Source organism: Mercenaria mercenaria, chromosome 11 (genome assembly GCF_021730395.1).
Source record: "Mercenaria mercenaria strain notata chromosome 11, MADL_Memer_1, whole genome shotgun sequence".
Classification (NCBI taxonomy): domain Eukaryota; kingdom Metazoa; phylum Mollusca; class Bivalvia; order Venerida; family Veneridae; genus Mercenaria; species Mercenaria mercenaria.
Window position 1 is genome coordinate 14,896,320 of NC_069371.1, and position 24,955 is coordinate 14,921,274.

General features: G+C 34.0%; 1 protein-coding gene across 5 annotated transcripts in view; it reads left to right on the forward strand.

The window, feature by feature from the left end:
- LOC123531862 (CD109 antigen-like) overlaps positions 1–24,955 on the forward strand; it is a 110,025-nt gene that overhangs the window by 23,998 nt on the left and 61,072 nt on the right. For 2 of the 5 annotated variants that reach the window (XM_053518599.1, XM_053518600.1), the window contains exon 19: positions 759–794. In XM_053518599.1, coding sequence (XP_053374574.1) covers positions 759–794 — 36 coding nt within the window. Of the gene's footprint in view, positions 1–758; positions 795–1,043; positions 1,080–1,448; positions 1,491–3,794; positions 3,880–4,273; positions 4,392–4,724; positions 4,839–5,075; positions 5,178–6,303; positions 6,560–7,836; positions 8,014–8,650; positions 8,733–9,236; positions 9,394–9,633; positions 9,712–11,897; positions 12,088–12,604; positions 12,811–13,526; positions 13,674–13,899; positions 13,996–14,986; positions 15,097–17,329; positions 17,490–17,716; positions 17,829–19,995; positions 20,082–20,901; positions 20,988–21,035; positions 21,187–24,955 lie in introns of those variants that run through there. The other 3 variants (XM_053518598.1, XM_053518597.1, XM_053518596.1) reach the window with 3 other exon arrangements.

Below are 24,955 nucleotides of genomic sequence, written 5' to 3' on the forward strand. Positions count from 1 at the left end.
GAATTCATTTTAACTGTTGCAGGCTTGGTTTGATTCAGCTTGTTCATGGACGGCAGTGGAAATACATGTTACCGTCCATGCCCTCTAGCCCAGGGTTGAGCAGAACTCAACATTCATTTACACATGCTACAAATACAAAAATCAATTTAGAAACATCCGCAGATGTATTCATACGACGGTGCATATGAAACCTTCAATGATACACTAGCGTGTAATTCCATGAAAAGCGGCGTATGGAATAAAACTTTTTTAACAAATGGATGCAGACGTTACATTATAAATATTCCGCTCATATTCATACTGATATGTCCTGCATTATTCCATATGTTTGTTGTACATGTATCAATATGACCCACCTATGGTACCAATTACTTGTACCTGATATGTTCATTAATGATCCTCCAGTTCACTTCAAAATACATTTTATGTATGGAATTAACCTAAAGAGCTAATACATATAACTTTTTATTAGATTTTAGTTTTTACATGAATGTAACGAATCCCTCAACAAGGGTAAATAGCTCCTGAACATCTTCAAACAGTTCAGCAAGATTAAACTTACTTTCGAAATTCAATATACTAGACAACTTTTGAAGTAAGGCTAAATTTTATGAATATTGCATTACACTCACCCATATACGTAGAAACGGTTTCTAACGTAACTTTTTTACCAAAAGTATTATATTTTCGACCGATAAATTACTGGAAATTCTGTACTTATTGTTCAACTTATACTTGTATTATACTTGCATTTGCAGGCCTATTGCCTGGACAACATCCTACAGCTCAGCCAGGTAAATAATAATTATAATAACATTTTTTTTCGAAACGTTAAATCACGTATTGCTGCAGCATAATTGTATGTTGAATACGTTCACAAACGTGTAGCAAGTACCTTTAATAACATTTCACCTTACAAATTTCAAATGAATGAAATTGAGTCAATTTTATTCTATCAAGGGTATTGTTTTGTCGACCAAATTGAATATATTACTGAAAATTAAGTACTTATATTTCAGCATATATTATACTTATATTTGCAGGCCTATTGCCTGGACAAACACCTACAGCTCAGCCAGGTAAATAATATTTATAATATTAGCATTTTTCGGAAAGATATATCACGAGTTAAAATTCAATGCATTTACTCGTATTGCCGCAGCATAATTGTATGTTGAATAAGTTCACAAACGTGTAGCAAGTACCTTAAAATGACATTCAGCTTAAAACTTTCAAATGAATGAAATTGAGTCGCATATACACATTTACAAATTCAGATTCTGGATTTACTTGTACTTTTAAACGTGTACGGCTGTACCCTTGCACCTTTGATGTTTCTATGACGTCGACTTTATTAATACAGTAGCGTCCTTTCATTTTTTTAAAACTCAATAAGCAATTACATTGAAAAAAAAACTGCCTTTAAAACACCTTGTCTATGTTTGCAGGTCTTGTCTCTGGACAAACACCTACGGCTCAGCCAGGCTTAGGTAAAAACTTTCTGAAATTACATCGTTTAAAAACATAACGTAAGAGACCTACTGTATTGAATCAACAATGACTGTGCCAGCAGTATATATAACTGCGTGGTTTTATTTGCGAACAGACTCAATTCTAAGAAGAAAAACAATACATGTTTTCATATCTGTTTTGGTTTCATTCATGTTAATCTAGTTTACCTGTTATAATAGTAGTATTTCATGTGTAAGAAAATCCTTGTTTAAGATAGTTGTCCAGAAATGTTTTAAAATTCTATTTGTTTGAAGATATGCAATGCTATATGCGAATTCTCTGTTTATAGACATAAAATTTGAAATATTCGAGTTATAAGCAAACTATATCATTTCGCATATACAGTCAAACTCGCTTTATACGAACTCTTCGGGACCTGAGAAATATGTTCTTATCAAACGAAATTCGTATTAACGAATGAATGACTCCCGGATAATTTTCCCGAGCAATTGGGCAGTATCACCGGTGTTGCCGGTGAATAGCTTCCGATAAATGAAAATACTGTAGTGAATAAATGTTCATTGGTAGTTTTCCAACCTCCGCGCAGGAATATTGTCAAACAATTATCCCTCCTTCAAGTAAATTTCGTGATGATAATCAACCATGCGACCCTAAAATGGCGACGCGCTTGGCAACGCCGGGTAAATCAAACTTGCCTTAATCTACAGTAAAAGTGACATTTATGTCACAACTTTTAAGATCATAATGGAAGTATTTAATGTATCCAACTGTTTAAAAAGCAAGGTCGAAATGGCCGCCGACTTCAAAAAAAAATGGAAACTTATAACATTTTAGCTCATTGGGACTTCCAAAATGTGTTCGTATCTCCCGAAAATTCGTATGAAGCGAGTTCACTATTACCGAAATAATTTTACAAAGAAAATAGAAGGACTCGGCCGGGGAATCCGGACTTTGTTCGTTAAAGCCGAAAATTCGTAGTGAGTTCAAGTGAGTTCGTATTAGGTGGACTCAACTGTATTATGTAATTTAATAATATTTTTGTATGTAAAGTAAATAGCCAATAACGTCAGTTGAAAGATGACTGGTTAAATCTTAAATCGACATTGTTGTGACCTTTAGTTGTTTCAAAAGACATGTACGTTATTATGGTCGATCAACATTCTTGACAATTCTACCCAGTTTTATAAACTTAATGTACTTTTTTCAAGTACGATTTGACAGTTTAGCAAGTCATCAAATGTAGAAATCTTCATGTAACTTACAAAATATAGAAAATATGGATAACAAAATAGTAAGAAACACTTGCCAAAGCAATCATTGTTTTTATTGTTGCATTTTTTTTTTGTAAATGCAAACTGTTATTTTCGATTCAGATACATTTTAAAACAAGCTTATGTATATGTAACAGTCATATTTTAGATGGAAGTAGCGGCCACGATGAAAAAAATGCTTGAGTACAACTGAAATGTTTATAAAGTTCTTGGTACAGTCACAATACAATTAGTTATATCATTTGACAATATTAATGACAAATAAATGATTCAATGCTTGAATAATACCCAAATAATACAGCGAAACGGGAAATACCACTGTTACTTTAAAATTTTCGTTATGCATCAACCAACTCAGTAAAACTTACAATAAGAATATTTTTATGGACGACGTATCACATGTTTTTATCGACGTTACATCCTTCAGTGTTGTATAAAAACTATCAAAAGTCTGGTATTTTGGCCAGAATATATTACTATATAATGCACATGATCTCATAGCAAGTTATTGCTTGTATTAGATAGCTTAATTAAATTGTATAAATTATTATTATTATTATACCAGATTTATATAGCGCCCTTTTCATGATACACACGTTCAAAGGCGCTTTACAGCAACTGCAGCCACATGGCGCGAAATCATCCTCTACTAGTATAGACACAGAGCATTCCGACAGAGGGACAGAGTGAGATAAAGCCCCCAGAACAGACAGAGAGAAATTTTTCAGATACAGACATGTCCGACTAACTTACCCTAGCTCTTTTCGAATAGACAGTCTTGTTCTTTAACGTGCCCGGTGTATAGCACCGATACACGCGAAGCCGTCTTTCCTGGGAAGAACCAATACAGGCCTCTAGTTAGATGGGAGACACTCAAGAGCATCTCAGAAATTTCCAGTGCCTTGACCGGGATTCGAACCCCGGACCTCTTGATTGACAGTCAAGCGTGTTACCACTAGACCACCGGCCCACCTATAAGTATAAAAATAGGATCGTACAGAAAAACAGGCCTTTAATACTCTTTTGATCTCATCACGATTTTCATTTCAGTACCAGGTGGAAAACCTCTTCAGCAAGTGACGCATACCAGAGATTTTTTCCCGGAAACATGGTTGTGGACAAATATAACTGTAGGGTAAGCATATGGTCTGAAATGAGGCTTGGTACTGTTTTGTCTTAGAATTACTTAGAGTATCTACTACAAGGATAGTATTCAGAAAGCCAAAATCCCACCATGCTGAACAGTAGAAAAACATTTTGTTTAAATTAGTAACTGTTCCGTCTGAATAAAGCCAGAGACCATATCAAAAGGTTACGTTTCTTTGATAAGGTCAATAATGTGATATTTGTACATTATTTACACATAAAACATATAACTATTATCTGACTAATATGTTAAAGAGGTTGGCTCTAAACTTTTCATTCTGCATTGTGGTCAATAATTATTATCATTTTGAAAGATAACTGGAATTCATGCACGATGTACAGGAAGCTTTTATCATTAATAAGCTTATTTATATAACCTTTAGCCCAAGCGGAAATTCTGTCCTAACAACAACTGTACCAGACACAATAACCTCATGGTATACAACCGCATTCTCTGTAAATCAACAAACTGGATTGGGAATTACTGACGGTCCTTCTAAAGTATGCGATTCTTTTCTAATAACTTTTGTTTCTTGATTTCTTTCGCGTTGTAGTTGCATGCATATGATTTTATTCCATAGTCTAAACAAATTGCATAGATGAGTAAATTTAGTTAAAGGATGTTACGCTCTAGATGTTTTGGAATAGTGCAAGATACAGACGAGCCTTTCATTCCAGAAAATTTAACCGTTACATGTAATACATAATAAAGATAAATTCAAGCTTTTATAGGCCAATTTGATAAGCTCAATGTATTTGTCGTGAGGTGGCGCAATTCGTTGTATTTTTTAGCACTGAACCTTAACCTAAATGGTATCAATATGTAAATTACAGTTCACAACGTTCCGACCATTTTTCATCAACCTAAATCTGCCTTATTCTGTTGTAAGAGGAGAAGAAGTTGTGCTGCAAGCAAACGTCTTCAACTACATGGGACAGGATCTAGATGTGAGATTTTAAAAATAGATATCAATTCTTTTTCAAGTATAGATGCGTTGAAATAATATTTTTTCTATATGTACTTCTGTCGCAAAACATGTTATGTGATATCACCCAAGGCTTATGGGAGAAATAAAACTGCCTTTCCATTGTGTTGTTCATCTGGATAATAGGTCTAACATTTATTTGTCCTTTGTCCCACTTTATGCAGGTCATTACTCTGATTTTTGTTAAAATATAAAACAGGTTGTAGTGACATTGGAGAAGTCAGATGACTTTAAAGTAATCTTTAACGACACTTCCGGGCATGTTTCCTTTCGTTCAACTGAAATTGTAAAGACTGTACACGTGAGTAACAATTTTACATTCAACGAATTGTAGCAATTGTCAGGAATATTTTAAATATATTTGATAAAGACTAAAACTTATATGAAAAAGTAAAGCTGGAAGTATAGAAAATGATTAGAAAATAACGTCATAACTTTACGGCACTGCATATCTTTCCTTATTGTACAATAGTATGTACATTGGTAATAAAAAGCATATGAAACAGAAACATGTCTTATAAATTGACAATGATGAATTCTGTTATTTAAAATGACGTCAAGGTTTTTCTTGTTCAGATAAACTTAAAGTTAATCAACAGTGAATGATCTAATATGTCCAAATTATTGTTATGTAACATTTAATCTGATATTTTTTTTTCATCAAATAAAGATACATTCAATCAATAATGATGTACAAGGTTGTTCACAATATTGCACCCTCTTATCTACAAAACAACTTCAACTATGTGTCCGAAATTCATAGTAGGTCCTTACGATCTAGTGATCAAAATAGTTTACATATACCCAAACCTAACCTTGAAAGTTTACGAAAATCCTTTGCATATACAGGAGCAAAAATATGGAACTCTCTTCCAGAACAAATACAACACTCGGGTAGTGTAAACAGTTTAAAAAAGGAATTATCTAGAGTATAAGCAGAGGCTTAATAAAAGATCTGATTCAGATAATACATAACAGTAAAACTATAAGTTAAACTTAATTAAACATGAAAACTCTAGAAAACATACTATGTCTCTCAGAATATATATTTTCTAAAGTTGCTCAAAATCTGTATCTAAGTATTACCCGTCTAGTAAATTTTGTCCTTGTACATACTGTTTGACTATTGACACTATGATGTTCATTTTATTGTTAAACATATTACCTATCTTCTACCTCTTAGATCTATAATAATTATATAATTTAATTTGTCCTTGTGTATTCTGTGTCATGTATATTGTTTGTGTATATTGTTTGTAAATTATGTTTGAAAGAGGGCCACAGGGAAGATTTGGCAAGCCCTAACTGTGCCTTCCTCTATAAATAAAGTTATTTTTATTATTATTATTATTATACATTGTTTATATGTGCGGTTTTTTTTTGTTTAAACGTTACTACTTTTGACGTCTTTCATTTAATGTTTATAGATAGAAGCTGGACAGGCTGAATCTGTGTTTGTACCTGTGGTAGCGGATATTGTAGGTGTTGCGGAGATCACAGTGAAAGCACAGACACCATTCTCAGCAGACAGAGTTAAGAGAACGTTAATTGTTGAGGCTGAGGGAACAACTATGCACTTCAACGTGCCGACGATCCTAAATGAACACACATCTGTAGACATACCTCTAAGTTTCCCGCCAACATTTGTTGCGGACTCGCAGAAAATCCAAATATCTGCAATAGGTATACTTTGTTATTAACAGAATTTAAATTATCTTTATATATTTTAAACGTCAATACTATAAATAAATGTTTTACAAGGCTGCCTGACAATAATCAGAGTTGTACACGAGGGATTGAGAATAATGTGGATAAATCAATATTATACAAGGGTGAAGGAGAATATCGTTGACCAGTAAATGTTGTATACAAGGGCGGTGATTGAGAATAACTTGATTTGTCAATGATGTACAGGGGCGATTGAGAATAACTTGATTCTGTCAGTGATGTACAGGGGCGATCGAGAATAACTTTGATCTGGACATTAGTGATGTACAGGGGCGATTTAGAATAACTTGGAACTGTCAGTGATGTGCAGGGGCGATTGAGAATAACTTGGATCTGTCAATGATGTACACGGGCGATTGAGAATAACTTGGATCCGTCAATGATGTACACGGGCGATTGAGAATAACTTGCAACGGTCAATGATGTGCAGGGGCGATTGAGAATAACTTGGATCCGCCAATGATGTACACGGGCGATTGAGAATAACTTGGAACTGTCAATGATGTGCAGGGGCGATTGAGAATAACTTGGAACGGTCAATGATGTACACGGGCGACTGAGAATAACTTGGATCCGTCAATGATATACACGGGCGATTGAGAATAACTTGGAACTGTCAATGATGTAATGATGTACAGGGGCGATCGAGAATAACTTGGATCTGTCAATGATGTGCAGGGGCGATTGAGAATAACTTGGATCTGCCAATGATGTATAGGGGCGATTACAAATACCATGGACCTATTTTATTCATTACAGTGGAGATATAAACTTCTTGTAAATTTCAACAATCCGAAACTCTCATGAATTTTAGGGCGTTGTCGTTTAACCATCAATTTCATGTTGTCATAGTTACCAGAAAATGCTAAATTGGAAGACACATTGAAATTTATATGTTTGTTATGGAAAAGAACAAACTGGTGTATGAGAGTACAATTTTTAACACAGGCATTGGCAACATATTCTGTTATAAGTACATGCAAAAGATTTAATATCAATATCAGTACATCGTATCATCCTCAATCATCATAAATTTTGCAATTAGCCAAGAAACGTTTACATAAATGCTTTGCAAAGCACGGTAAATATTTACGTATTCATACAACATACAAAATATTTGATATTCACCCTGGTCATTTTATTGAGGACATTAAATGATTGTTAAATATGCTTTCTGACGAAATTTCTGTAGTTCCGTTTAAATTTCTAGATACATAATGTCCATTTTATAGGTGACACCATGGGTCCTGCCATAAAGAATCTGAAGAGTTTATTACGAATGCCAACAGGTTGTGGCGAGCAGACAATGACAAGTTTTGCGCCTGATGTGTTTGTCTACAATTATCTACGTAATACCAACAAACTGACAAAAGATATAGCGGATATGGCATTAGGATATATGTATAAAGGTAACATAAAATGATGCCAACAGCTGTAATTTATATAACTATTTATTATATATAATATATATTTACATACTATATTAATTTATGAATTATTTAGATTTTTTCTTTAAATTATTGGATCTCATACTCATTAATTTTGATGTTTTCGACCGCAGGATTTATCTAAACGGTTTTGGTAATGGTCTTTTACTCTAGGTTCTGTCATAGGAGATAACTACCTTTGTAAGCATCCGTCTTCTATGGAACTTTGTAGTAAATATAACAAAAGGAAGTAGATCTAGTGCATGTTTAACATCATTCAGGCATTTCGTGGCTAATTTCTACGCTTAATACTGATAAAACTAATACAATCACAATATCACATTTTTTCCAGTACTTTACTATTGATTTAAAATTTTTAAAGCACTCTCAATTTGGTTTATTTGGTCCATTTGTTGAACACTATTTTATTGACATATCTGCGTTTGAGCGGAAAGCAATAACTCTCCTGAATTGGGCAGTTGCTTTGAAGGCAAATAGAAGATTAAAAAGGAAATATATTTATATTTGCAGGTGTAATGCTTCATTCTTCACAACTTTGTCAATTATAACTGATGATGAAATGTGTTTTATAAAGATATATGATTTTATAATAATGAAGGTTATCAGCGCGAGCTGACATTCCAGCGATACGACGGATCCTTTAGCATTTGGGGTCAAAGTGATCGTCAGGGAAGCATGTGGTAAGTTGCAGCTAGTTTAAAAGAAATGCATAAAGAAAACAGAATTAAACATCGGTTAGATAATATCACTTTTTGATAGTTTTTACTGTTGTCTTCAACATAAAAATACTTCACTACAATAAATGATTAAAATTACACGTCACCGCATTTTGACGGCACAAACATGAAGCATAAAAATAATAATAACATTGATGTTCAAAAACTATCGTTTAATGTTTGTGAGCAATATACAACAAAAGAAACTGTTGTTACAACTGTCGTCATCTGTTTATAATCAAACTCGAAAAGAACTGTGAACCATATACGATCTAACGAAAATTCATTTCTTTCATCTTATTAGTATTCTGTCAAGAATGTACCATGCGTAGGTAGATGTCTTCTCGGAAATATTTATGGTGTAATGTTTTAATACACGAACTTCATTGGCACAAACTATTTGTGGATTTGGAAACATACCAATATGTCACAGTATAAACTAGACGAGTTGAAACTCTTTCATTCTAGGCTGACAGCATTTGTGCTGAAGTCGTTCCATCAAGCAAGAGAGCATGTTTATGTATCAGACTCGGTACTCAGACGCGCGGCAACGTGGATTCTACGGTATCAAAACTATGACGGTTCGTTTCAGTCGAAGGGTAGCGTACATAGCACATCTCTACGGGTGAGTAACCCTGTGATTTCCCAGATCCGATGATAGTACTGTTGAAGTACATAGCAGAACCTTACGTTTTATGATTAATATTGTGCTTGCCTACTTGGTTGCTTTATTGATTTACTGCCGGAACTATTTTTTACTGGAAAGTTAAATAACCTGTATAAAAAGATACTGAAAACGTATTTTTCCGTCTCTCTTCCGAACTATTAGTTAAATTCATTTTTACATATTAACGTTTTGTTTCAGGGAGGATCTAGCTCTGGATACAGTCTCACTGCATTTGTGTTGATTGCCCTTACAGAAGCTGAAACTACGCTTAATCATGTAACATAATTGTTCTGTTTTACTGTTTTGAATGGTAATTTCCTCTTTAAATGAAAGTGATATACTTTAACTACTACTACTACTTCTGCTACTACTACTACTACTACTACTACTACTACTACTAAAGCGTGTGTAGTAAACTCGTTCCTATTCGTTTCGTTGCCCTAATAAACTGAATAGTGTCGAATGGATTTTGGTGTGTCTTGCTTTGTTACTGTAAAACCTGTTTAGTATACAAGAATGTCATCAAATGCAAGTTGGCATGTAGGCCGTAAGCTAGATTTCAAATTTAAAAAGTGTGTCAACTTTGGATAATGCGATTTCTGATAAAATCAAGCTGTTGAATATTTTACAGGCTAGCTTTTACATTTCGTAACTAATATTGATTGAACATTTTCATTTTCTAATGAATATACCTATTAGCTTCCTTAGCCAGAACCATGAATTTATTTAAGTGATCAGTATACGTACACTGTATAATTGAGTGGATGGGGACAGTGAAAGTATTTGCCTTTTCGAAATAGATTGATTTCAATATATTTATGTTTTATAGACAAAGAATCCAGTTTGTCGGGAAATTATAATATTTTTATTCAATTTTCTAAAACTGATATGTGTTCTTGTTTGAATGTTTAAATTACAGCGGCACTTGCCTCCTCATTTACAAAAGAAGCCTATGGTGAAAATAGGAACGAACTTTTTACATACCCTAATAATGATAATAGTAATAGTAATAACTGTATACAGAGGAAATATAAATATCACAACTGTGAACATATTATAAAAAGGGTAAATGAATACTTAAAGACAACATACATTTACATACATTGACAATTAAAAAAAAACAACATGATAAGCAACTGAAACATAGTATTAACGAAGACATGGATAGAGTATACCATTTAGCCAATGCTGAAAGTATTCTTATGAAAATTCTTTATTCACATGAATATTAATAATCTCATGTATATACATTAGGATTTAATCACTACCTCAAGTATACACATTAAGATTTAATCACTGACATCAAGTGAACACATTAGGATTGAATCACTGACCTCAGCTATACACATTAGGATTTAATCACTGACCTCAAGTGTATACATTAAGATTTAATTACGTACCTCAAGTACACACATTAGGATTTAATCACTAACATCAAGTATATGTATTAGGATTGAATCACTGACTTTAACTATACACATTAGGATTTAATCACTGACCTCAAGTGTACACATTAGAATTTAATCACATACCTTAAGTATACACATTAGGATTTAATCACTAACCTCAAGTATATGTATTAGGGTTGAATCACTGACTTTAACTATACACATTAGGATTTAATCACTGACCTCAAGTGTACACATTAGGATTTAATCACGTACCTTAAGTATACACATTAGGATTTAATCACTACCTCAAGTAATATTAGGTTAATCACTACTAACTATACACATTAGGATTTAATCACGACCTCAAGTTACCATTAATTTAATCACGTACCTCAAGTATACACATTATTAGGATTTAATCACTGACCTCAAATGTACACATTAAGATGTAATCACCTACCTCAAGTATACACATTAGGATTTAATCACAGACCTCAAGTATATGTATTAGGATTGAATCACTGACTTTAACTATACACATTAGGATTTAATCACCGACCTCAAGTGTACACATTAGGATTTAAGCACGTACCTCAAGTAACACAGTAACAGGATATAAGCTCTGACCTCAAGTATACACAATAGTGTTCAATCTACACACTGAGGTTTAATGTCTGACCTCAAGTAAACACACTGAGGTTTGACAACTGTTCTAAAGTATACACATTGGGGTTAACTCACTGAGCCCAAGTATACGCTTTGAAGATTAATCTCTAACATAATAATTATCTTTTTGTAATTGACCTCACCTACGGTTGACATAAATTTTGATACCAGCCGCTAAAACAATTAAATCGAATTTATTAAAAAAACTGAATTCACATATTGTTTACAGGAAAAAAGATTATCCATTGTTTCCTCGACTGTTATGTATGACCTTGTACAGTGATGATATTATCAATAACAACCTTCAGTAGAATAGTCTTATATCTGAATCACCATCATTTTTTTAAAACTGTACACAAAATATGTTCTATGTACAAAGGCATAAAATTAACATTTGCTTTCCAGCACATACAGTATTATAACTACGCATCTAAAGTATCGAGGGCAAGGACGTATTTAGAGAATGCAGTACGCAGTGACAGAATTACAGATGCTTATGATCTGGCTATAGTCAGCTATGCTTTGAGTAAATCTGGAAGCATATATGCTTATAAAACATACACAAAATTGGACAAACTTGCTGTTAAAACAGGAGGTATTAAATTATTTATGTGTGTTTTTGTTTGGTTTAACGTCGCACCGACACTTTTATAAGTTATATGGCGACTTTCCAGCTTTAATGGTGGAAGAAGACCCACGTGTCCCTCCGTGCATTATTTAATCACTGACAGGCACTTGAGTAGAACCATCGACCTTCCGTTAGCTAGCTTGATGGCTTCCTCACATGAAGAATTCAACGCCGAAAGTGAGGCTCAAACCCACGACAGTGATTTTTATAATGTATATTTTATGGCCGATATTTGTTCATACGTATACTTAAAGCAAAAATGATACTTTATATATATTGGATTTATCCTGGACAGTACAACGATCCTGTTTTGTTATCAATCATGTTACAGACTTAAGTTCTAAACTTATTTCTTAACGAGGAATATCAGTGTTGAAAGGTTACCAAAATACAGTTAGACAAAATGTAAATCACACAAGATATTGATCAAAAAATTGTCAGTAACATGAATATTGATCAACATAATTTTTGTCTACTGTTACAGACGGCAAAATGTTCTGGAACTCTACGGTCACCCGTCACTTCAGAAGTTGGGAATATACCTACTACATGAGTACACCACTGGAAATCGAAGTTGCCTCTTATGCTTTGTTGTACCTTATCGACAGCAGACAACTTCAGACTGGTTTTCCTATACTGCAGTGGCTGGTGTCTCAGCGTAATTCTAGGGGAGGTTTCAGATCTACTCAGGTTGGTTTAAAACCATCTAATTTTGTATAAGTAGAGATAGTCGAAAATGTTGGAAATTGTACTCTTACACACACTGCATGAATTGGCTAATTCGGCAGTTTTAGAAATAACTGAGTCATGTTGTTTGTAACCTTTTATTGCACAACTTATATTATATAGCGTGTTATATTGTCAACTCGGCAATATAATTATTACCAGCTCTTTTAATTACATCAAGTGATTATTTTTATTGCAACTGAGATTCTTTAAAACAAATTTTCAGTCATAAAAACGACGGTGTGTTATTGTGGCAGCGAGTAGTGCTGCCTAAATGGAATGTCACGTCGTTGACACAGGATATAATACCCAAATCAGTCATATTTTAATGACATCTTGCTGATCTGTCCTTGAATTATTCTCATAATGCACAGCACTAAGCTATTAATACCATTTACACGTCTTTGGTAGGATGATAGACAATACATAGTGGCTGAATGTTTGTTTTCCCCAAAAATATCATACAAATGAGTCATATATTGATCATTTTAATTAACTTGTATGATAGTGTTCGTCTATTTTCAGGTAGCCATTGCTGTATTATTCATATCGTTATTATTATAATGCTACCTGGTGGGTGTATTTTACCCCACGTACGCATATTGCAAAACATACCTGATCGTCTAGATAAAATTCACTTATAATTGAAACATTTGCGAATAATAATCAAATATTTATAGGACACGGTCCTCGGACTACAAGCAATGTCGGAGTATGGGTCTATATTCAAGGACAATCTAGATCTGACAATTGATGTAGAATCTGGCAGTTTCCACAAACAAATTCATATCGGCCAAAATGAGGCTATGGTTCTGAAACTATTAGACGTAAGTTTTGTCCTTCACCTTTTTTTCTTTTGGTGTTCGAATTTCGACTCAATTTGAATATGTTATGTTTGATTTTGAAGTGATATATGTTCGTTATATAAAATGTATCCTCGTTGATAAAGAAACTGCCGTAACCTGATTTTAGCTCATGAATAAAGTGACTGCTTCAAGATTTATCTAGCAGCTCATGACTAAATCTATGTACATTATTTTTTTGGATCTTTAGATACCGAATACTGCACTGGCACATAGTAACAACAGTTTCAACCATCCGCCAACAGTTTCTCTACAGGGACACGGCACTGGCTCGGCATTAGTTCAGGTCAGTATCCCTATAGGGACTAGGCACTGGTTCGGCAATTCTTCAGGTAAGTGTTACTAAAGAGACAAGGTTTTGGATTCGCATTTACTTCAGGTTACAGTCCCTGATTGGGAACGACGTCATTGGTTCGGTATAACTTCAGGTTAGTCACATTAAAGGGACACGATTCGGCATTACTTCGGGTTCGTTTCTGTGAAGGGACACGGCACTGGTTTGCCATTAGTTCATGTGAATGTCTCTGCAGGAACACGGTACTGTTTCGGCATTAGCTCAAGTGAGTGTCTCTGCAGGGAAACGGCACTGGCTTAAGTAATTCTGCAAGACAACGGCTTTGGTTTTGCTTCAGGTGAGTATCCCAACAGGGAGAGGTATTTGTGAATATCGACAGAAGACACAATGCTAGTTGCGAGTAAATGTTAATTTGTTAGTACATGTTTTTAGCTTAACTAACAAAGTCAAAGAAGTCAGCGATTTTCCTTATTCATAACTGTGATATTTTTGCACACATAGATGGATATTCCAATGGCTAGACATTAACATTCAGCACATAAATACAATTTAAGACCCCTAAATAACAGAGACCAAAGATGAACACCATAACAATACGATGTAATATGTGAAGTAATAGACGGACATTTTTCTCCATTCCATAACTTCAGTTTACACATTCAATTTTAAGTGCCTTTACTCACTGGATTCACTCTTTGTTTCCTAACATCACATAGCAGGGACACCCGTGTCCTATGGACACGTTTTCATTTTTTATTATTTCAAGACAACGGTAGATAAAATTATTTATTCATTTATTCTAGGCGTGATTAGATAACAGCTTGACTTTCATTGAAGAAGAATGGCATCATAGTAATTTGTTTTATGACTAAAGCACAATGTTGAAACTGGAAATGCATTTATTTTAATTTTCTGTAGGTGTCATTGTCTGTCAGTTGTTCAATTTAGAAACAGAAAATACAGTTGGTTTACAATTTTGTAGGTATCAGTGTCATTCAATGTAGAAACGGAAGTCTCTCTTCCCGCATTCAACATCACAACAACCATTGTGAGCGAAACACTGCGCTCCATTGTACTACGAACATGCGCAAGGTATGTAAATAGTTTATAATCTTTATTTACAGTTTGCAAAAGCCTGATGGTAACGTGGAATATTTGTAGTTATTACGTGTTTCTTTGCCATCTTCTTGCATGCATTTAAAGAAACATCAAAGTTAAGATAATACTGGTTTTATTATGGATAAAAAATCAAATGATAAAAGTATAAGTGCCTAGAAATAATCTAGCAATTGTATGTAATTGTAGCTAAAACTGAAATATGTTCCAGCAACTTTCGAACTTATTGTGTATTGCAAAATCACCGAAAACTACACATCAGTTAAGGGGACGCATATTGCTACATTCACAGTTCATACAGCAATGCGGAAGGGGTGCATATTCAAGAAACCGATGGTGGGAAAATAAAAAACATATTCCTAAACTGATATAATACTGATGGACACCTGTAATATTCAGTATTTTGTGGATAAGGATGTGGTACTATGAATGTAATAGGAAAACAGAGGTGTTTGTGAAAGTACATTCAACACAAAATATTAAGCTTTTGTATAAGGAAAAAACAGGTTTTTTACAATAACAGTGTTCCAAATAATGTTGAAGGGATGAGATTTTCTTTCTAACACACCAGGTTTGCTTAAACATGTAAAAATTTAACGCCACGTCAGTTCATCTCGGGATGGACGCCATATTTCTCATTGATAAAAAATGTAAACAAAAAAATCAGAGTGGGATTAGCATTGCAAGGGCATAACATGACATTCTACACAATGAATACCTTAGAACAGATATCTAAGATGCTACACAGGTCAGGCGGGTTAAATGCATAATGTCGATCACTTGAAATTCATCTTGAAAAGGTGGTTAATTTTAGTTTGTTTACATGGTTTTTAATTTTCCCACGACTTCTCGGCGATTCACTGCAAATGTATTACTGCGCCGGACGAAAGGTAACTCTAATAAACAACGGGAGACAACTTAGGTGTCAGCACGTGTACGATTTTTAAAAAAAACATGTCGATTATTATAATTTCTTATCAAATAATGAATCCTATTCAGATATTCGTCTTTAATATTAGAAAATTATTAATTTCTGTGGACATTTGTCAAAAAATATTACCTACAGTGGACTACTTTGCGCATCAAACTGGTTTCCGCTTCAGTTGTGAGGCACTTCCGTTATACTTTTGACAACAATAACAAAACACAAAATGAATCAATAAAGTCACTTATAAACCGACTGCTACATAAATCAGTATAAGTAAAGTTGTTGTTACAACATTATACATGTTCGTTACGTTATGAGATAAAGTTTATCTTGAACTGCATAATCCATTAACTACGTTTACATGATATTGCATTTACAACTTATTTGACCCCATTTTTTTACGTGAATGACAGCATTCTCGTGCAACTCGTGCAAACAGAGTTATGAAAAGTATGGTGGAGAATTCAAGGACAAATTATAAATGACATTAAAATGAGGATAACTGTATATTCATCCAGTTTTGATCATTGACATTCCTGCTGTTTATTACTAACTTTTGTGAACAAGATTAGAATGTTGCTTTTGCACATATACACATTGATTGGACCTCTCAACCAAATTTCATACCTTATTTTAGGGATTTTTACGACAGTACATTTTCAAAAGTTTGTTGAATGTGTTTTGATATTTAAATGCATTGCAATTCATGAATACCAAGTTAAAAATTAATAATGGCACCATTTCTAGGCCTTTATTGTAAGTCACTAGACTTCTGTAATGATAAATGTTTAATGTATTAAGGGGAATATACTCTTTTAGTTTTGTAATGTGGCATTCCTTGACCACCGTATCTTTTCTTATGCACTACTTTGTAAACAAACTAAATAATGTGTTTTAGCTCACATATGCCAAATGAAAAGCAAGACAGTGAACTTATTTCACATTCTTTCTTTAAATTAGAATCTGTAGGACATTGATAAATGTTTGGACAAAGTGAAGCACTATTATTTTCGCACCAAAAAGTCTTAATTGTTGACTTTGAATGTACACAAGAAGTCTTATGTAATTCAACAATAACTTTCTTGTTTCAGTTTTTCTCATTTTTATTTTAGTGAGCAATCCTTTGTGTACTTATAAAAGTTGAAACAGTATTCATTTCATTTACCAAAACCTTGTACTTTTTTGCAGGTAAATTTTATAATACCCCACCCACTTTTTTCTAATTTCAAAGTATGCGTCCCCTTAATCGGTCGATGATACCAATTTGTGTTATCGTTTTAGGTACCTGCCACAGAGATTTGTCAATGCTGGAATGGCGGTAATTGAGATAGATCTTCCCTCAGGTTTCTCAGCAGATCTCGAAAGCCCGAACACAAAGCTAGATCATGTTAGACATTCAGAAATAAGGGACGAAAAGACTGTTGTTCTCTACTACGACCAGGTATTTTGTCTTTTTTTGTCTTTTTTTTTTCAAAAACGAAAATTTAAAATTTGCTTAAATACATTTGCCATTCAATTTCAGACTTATATAAAGTCACATTTTCAGCTTTAGTTTTACGAGGATTTCAATTTCACTTGCGGTGCATTGAATTTGGTAGAACTGACTGAGTTCATACATAGCTTATTTATTTATATGTACATGTATATAATCTGCATTACTCCTTTCAGATATTGCCGAACGTATATCCACAAACATGTGCTACTGTTGAAATTATTAGGACAGATCTTGTTGCCAAAACCAAACCTGCTGCCATCCGGGTATTTGACTACTACCAGCCGGGTATTATTGCTCTTTATTCAGTAATTAAAACTATTGATTTAGTTATAAAACAAAGCGTTAAATTACGTTCTCATAAAGCCTTCATATTTAATTTCTGTATCCATGTAGAGTCACTATGTTTATATTTTACTAGAATATTTTATCATAAGATATTTACTGTCATTGTGAAAAGTCCTCATTGACTGTATTTTATTATGCCCCTTTCGAAGAAGGTGGGGTATATTGTTTTGCAGATGTCGGTCGGTAGGACAGTCTGTCGGCCAGTGGGTCGGTCAGTCCATAGACCAAGAGTTTGCGGATGATAACTCAAGAAACTTTAGCCTAGTATCATGAAAATTGATAGGAAGGTTGGGCATAACAAGCAGATGACCTCTATTGATTTTGAGGTCAGTTGGTTAAAGGTCAAGGTCACAGTGACCCGGAACAGTTTAACGGTTTCCGGACGATAACTCAAGAACGCTTAGGCCTAGGGTCATAAATGTTGATAGCGAGGTTGGCCATGACCAAAAGATGACCATTATTAATTTTGACATCAGTACGTCATAGGTCAAGGTCACAGTGACCCGGAACAATTTCCAGAACGCTTGGGCCTAAGATCATGAAAGTTGATAGAGAGGATGGTCGTGACCAGCAAATGACCTCTTTTGATTTTGAGGTCAATAGGTCAAAGGTCAAGGTCACAGTGATCAGGAACAATTAAACATTTTCTGGACTTTAACTTGAGAACGCTTGGGCCTAGGATCACAAAAATGCAGATCATGACCAGCAAATGACCCCTATTGACTTTTATGTCAGTAGGCCAAAGGTCAAGGTCACAGTGACCCAGAACAGTTAAACAGTTTCTGAATGATAACTCAAGAACTCTTGGACCTAGGATTATGAAAGTTGTCAGTAAATGACCCCTATTGATTTAAAGATCTGAAGGTCACAGGGCAAGGTCACACTGCCCCAAAACAGTAGAACTTTTTTGCCAAATAACTAGAGAATTCTTTGGTCAAAGGTCACATTTGATACAGAGTTAACATATAGCTGGTGAATGACCCATAATAATTACTATTGATTTGAGGTCATTACGTCAAACATCCAGTTCTTAGTGACCAAATAATCTCTGTTCCATGTGCAATTACTGAATACATCAAGAGGGTATGTCGATTTCTACTCTTGTTTGATAAAATATAGAAACTACCTATTTATACAACTAAATACCACGTAGTTGCAGTCGTTAGTAAAAAAACTGCAACTTGGTTAAGTGGTTAAGTTGTCGGCCGCTCATATCGGGGATGGTGGGTTAGAGTCCCTCTTGTCATGACCACACATCGTACGACACAAGTACTTGTTCTTTTCCATGACGCGGACTTGAGAGTGGTGTATATCAGCTTGAAGCTTTCATCACAACTGAGATAAAATATTAAGTATTATTAAATATCATATATAAATATTAATATTAAGTGTGTTAAGCCTAGCACGCTTTACTGTTTATATGTAAGACCCTGTTTGCTTCGTATTTACATTTCTTACATTTCTTGGCATACTGACATAAAAATCAATAGGGGTCATTTGCTGGTCATGATCAAGTATGAAATTTAGGAATAAGATCCCTTTAAACTCATAACTATTACAATATACATTTGTACCAGACGATTTTTTAAAATTGTAATCAGAAAAAAAAGTATTATGTCGTCTTCTAATCTAATAAGAATATATTTTAACAATATTTTTCACTTGTTTGCCAATATTTGATTTCGATGGTGAAGTATGAATTTGGTCTTATTTCACTTGTAATCGACATGCCTGTTACTAATTGGTGTCTGGTAATGATTATATGAACTTTTAACCAATGTTGTTCAGTTGCATCCTTTATGAATTGTTTTACGTCTTTTGCTCACAATCTTCGTCAACTACAAAACAAATGCATGACTAAAGTACATAAAGGTTGCGAATTACAATGATATATTTCACATTGCACTATGCAAAATAGGCGACCTCTGACAGCAAAAGTCTATGTTTTTGTTGAACAGCCCTTGTATTTTAGGATATCAGATCGAATGTGCTGCATTATAGGAACGTGGCTATTCCCTGTTGTGCATTACCATTGTTTTTGCCCTCGTGTCTAAATTTGTCTAAGTTACATTAAATATCAGTGTTGTTTCAAACTTATTTGTTCCAGAAAACCGTGCTCTGATATTCTTCGAATCTGCTCTTTTGAAGGATTCATCATATTGTGATATTTGTAGCACTTGTGGCTGTCCATAGGTAGGTTAATTCTACATAGAAAGATTTAAGAACGCAACACTTGTATAGCTGTGAATAACTCCCATCTTAAGAGTAGAACTGTATTAAAATATTTTATGAATTTATATTATATACTTCCCTTACTTTGCTTACTTTCAGGCTGTTCTTCCTCTTTATTTGAGAATGAAACATAAATTTTGAAATATTTTAACAGAAAACATGTGTGCTAAACTTCAAAAACTATATCCAAAATTAATTAATTAAAACGCGGTACTTCGAAATTGATATAAGAAATTCATGCATAGGTGAGGTTAAAACTAAACTATAGATAATATCCATAACAGTTGTAAATTTATTTCTATCAAAAATAAAATCAGGTATTCTCAAAACATTTTAACAGAACGTCAAAAGTTTTGAGTTTCTAAAAATTCTATACCTAAAAGCTACCCGGCTTAATGTTTGAGGATAAAGCTATTGTGAACGTTGTTTACAAAAAGTCAATTTCGCCTAAAGGATTACAGGTTAATTCGAAGACTATCCGTCTTGTAAAATCAACAGAGAAGACAAATAAGAAGAAACAGCTGTTTCACTTACAAGAATGCTTTTAGAATTGTGGTATTTTTCTTAGATGCTATTTCCAACATACAAAAGGACGCAGTTTCGTTACAAAGAAAAGAGATGTTAATGGCACTTATTTATTTATCAGCTAACATGCTTTGATATCGTTTGCAGATAAATCATTCTTTGAACATGTTTTGGTAATTGCACAAAAATGTTCTTCAGACGTTCTTAAACTACTAAAATGTATAAACTACTAGTATATTTTATATCTTATTTCCAGATGGGCACTATTTATGAGACACTTTTAGAACCATCTTTAACTTGTGCACTCTAAAATATGTACAAAATAAATAATATCAAAGATAACGATTTATTGACTTTTTTTCTTGATATCAATTGTTTGATCTGTTTTAGGCAGGGTGCCTGAACAGTCCACTAAAATTTAGCTGAAGGTTCATCAAATGCCGGTATTAACTGAAGAAGTGCCTTGGATATTTTCTGATTAGGTTTGCCTACCATTTGACATGTATGACATGACCGGCAATTTTGGGAAACATGAAATTTTAGATAAGGCCAATAAAATTTATTTTGAAATTTTGTGGTACATTTTATTTGCACCATGATGACCTGACATAGGCATTTCATGAGCCAGGGTTAGAATTTCTTGACGATATAAATTTTGGACCACAATTTGGTAATTAACTGTCCATTTAACATTAGCAGGGACATTACATGGCCGCCATTTTGTTATTAATGTCAAATTTGAAACAAAATAGCAGACAGGGGCCTATGAAGTCACTAACAGCCTTTATAAACTATAATCAAATTTCAGGATCATTGTGCTGTTACTGAATAAGATGTGACCTAGACACATATTTATCATTGAAAATAAATTATCTGCGAATGTATCCGAATCTTTTGTTTGATCAGACATATTAGCAGAAACACACTAATTTGTTTAATTAAATGTGTCAATGATAATGGTTTTCGACATATCTATGTTTAACACAAGATCAATCTCAATGACATTCTTCACCATAAAATGGGTAACTGCACATGAGAAGTAAATGTCAGGGATTTCCTGCTCTGCTGGATCAAGAAGAATTTGATCTAATGAGTTGTGTCAGTTACAAGTGGATTTACTACCACCTTATTTTCAGCAAGATCTTTCCCTAACAGTGAACTGATACCTTTAAATGCTAAATCAGCTGTAACACCCAAACTCACAGAACAAGTAACCAAATCTGAAGTTGAATAAATATTACGGAGCGCTACATAAACAAATCCACACTACACCCCTTGAATAAGTACTTTTTTCGAGAAGACGTCTCTGAAAAATGCAGGAGATCAGACAACGAAGAGCCTGAGATATTCCGGTATCATGTAAGATTTTGATAGGGACAGACTGGGCAGAATCATCACATTAAGTGATACCGAACAATTAGATATAAATGGCTCAGAAACTTCCATGAAAGAAGCATAATTGTTGTCCTTGACCGCAATGATAGTATCAGCATCAGTATAAGATTGAGGTTTAGATCTCACAGCGGTAAAGCCTGTTGGTTTAACGTTTCCTCCTAAGAGAGAGTGAAGCATCCAGAGGAAATGAGCTTAGTTTTCTTGGAATAGCTGCAAGAAGGTAGAGAGAAGAGTTACCTGTAAATTTTGATTTTTGAGAATCTGTATTAAAATTATCACCAGATGAGAATCTAGAAGAATTTTGTGATAAAGAGGGTTTCTTGATGAAAATGTTTGGCTTGTTGATGGAAACTTTATGAGATAAAGTACAATCATCAGCCAATCCAGCAGCCTCTAATAAATGTTCAGTATGCTCATCATCCAATACACCTTTTAAATTCTTCATTTGACATTACCTGCCTCAGCTTAATATCATAACTAGTTCCTACTTTTAATGTAAATCACCTATCAAATAACTGTTCTAGCTTTCATGTGTGTACATTTTGCAGGATTTGCAAGGAAGAACACACACTGCATTAGAAGACGCCATTTTCCCTGGGCCATATAAATGTTTCCGCTACCTATTCAAATTGCATAATACATGTATAAACTAGCCTGATATATTTGGTGTCATCAAAATCAGAAGAACTTGAAGACGGCTTCATTTGTTTTACTTGCCAGTTTTAACATTTTTATTTCTAATTAACATTGCACTCATTTTCTCTCCCTTTATTTGTCTTCTCTCTCCCGATCTCTATCTCCATTTCTAACGTTTAACGGATTATACTATCGAACAATACAGCTCAGAGCACCTGCACACCCCTTAAGAAAATATTAAAATAGAGAGAAGTGGAAACTTTGCAGGTCGCTCAACACAACAAAAACGAAAGTGTTGCAGGGTCGGTTTGATTGAGCCTGTTCATGGACGGTAGTGGAAATGCATGCTACCGTCCACGCCCTCTAGCCCCGCGTTGAGCAGAACTCAACATTTACACATGCTAAAAGTACAAAAAGCAATTTAGAGACATCCGCAGATGTAATCAAACGGCGGTGAACATGGAACCTTCAATGATACACGTGTTGATGCGTGTAATTCCATGAAGAGAGGCGTTTGGTCCCCAGATAAATTAATGGGTTTGCCCCAAACGAGAAAACAATGGGCAGAACTAAACCAACTGGAATTTAGGAAGGGGATCTGAGGTTATGGAGCCTGCGTATCACAGGAACCCTGTGGAATTTTTTATCCACCAATCAAAATAAACAGATTTAATAAGCTGTTAAGGTATGACCAACATAACGGCGGACATTTCAAATGTCAAAAGCAATGTTACAGCAGTATAATGTATCGAGTGAGAGATTTGTATACAAAAATTAAACAACTTTTATCGTGCCGATTTTTATAAATTTTGTATAATTTGTGATATTTCCTCAAGCTCAAGTACAGACAAATTTCAAAGTGATGGCCACTGTCCAACCCGTTTGCAGGGAATTCATTGTACTGTCAATTTTGTTTAAAGAAACTTCAAACTATTGTTAAAACAGGGTTGTGATGTAATCCTTTGTTAGTTTTGTCCATTATATAGGTTATTGTACCGGTACCGCTCTATACACACGGTTATTTTACTATACCTGTCCAATATTAACCTGTAACAGTCCATTCTTAAAATAATAGATACTTTAAGAATGGACAGGTATAGTAACAACCTTGTATGTTGAGAGGTGCGAGTACATCAACCTATGAAATTCGAAAGTTTCGAAATATAAACTGCATTGTTTGTTTTTTTTTTTTGTTGTTGTTTTTTTCTTCAAAATTTATAGTTGCAATAAAAAACCCTAAAGGGGAACGTATGATTTTAACCCAAATCGCCCCACAAATTATCAGTCAAATGAAAATCAAACAATGTGCCAAAAGTAAATCTTCAACCGTTAGAAAGTAGTAAAGTCCTCTTTGTGTACTCCAGAATCGCAATAGAAAGTGTTGCAGATATACACCTGATATGACATTTTTAGTCAAAAAAAGATGATAATAGGCAACGTAATGTAAAAACAAGAGCTGTCGGAGGACAGCAACGGTCGACTATTCAACAGTTTTGTCAATTGAATGAATATTAAAGTCGAAAAGAGGGCATCTTTCTGTAAAATTGCAAAAAGGGTTATGAAACCTGTGCAAAGCATATCAGCTCAAGACAATGGACAGTTGTGCAAGTTTCAATCCATTCTATTAGAAAGTTCTGAGATACCAGCTTACATACAATAAAATAACCAACAACTTCTTAGTCGAAAAAACAAATGCATAATTTTGTGAAAATGCAATGTAGAGAGTTATGACACCTAAGCACTGCATATCAGATCATCACAGTGAACAAGTGTGTGACGTTTTAATCCATTTCCATTAGTAGGGACTGAAATACCAGGTTACATATAAAACCTTAATGAAAAATTTCTAAGTCGTAAAAGAGGCACAGTTTTATACAAAAGCAAAACAGAGTTATGGGACCTATGCAGTGTAAGCCAATTTATCACTGTGAAAAAGGTTCATGTAAAAGTATTTTAAAACTGCCCCTCAGGTGAATTTTTGTTTTTTATTTTTAGGCATCATAGATCTTTGTTTATCATAAAATGTATACAAAACTGTTCAGAATAAGTAGAAATGTCTTTCAAGAGAAGAGTTATTTTTGGAATAATAAGTTTTCTCTTATTAGTATATCACATGTACTTTGCTCGTTCAAATTCTGTTTTGTAGAAAATATCAAACTTTCTTTTTCAAAATATTTTGACATTATGTCTGTGCTTATTGTGTGCCTAGCATATTTCTACAGGTACTCCCAGTGTTGAAAATGTTAAAAACATGTACATTTCAAAACGTTGCATAAATT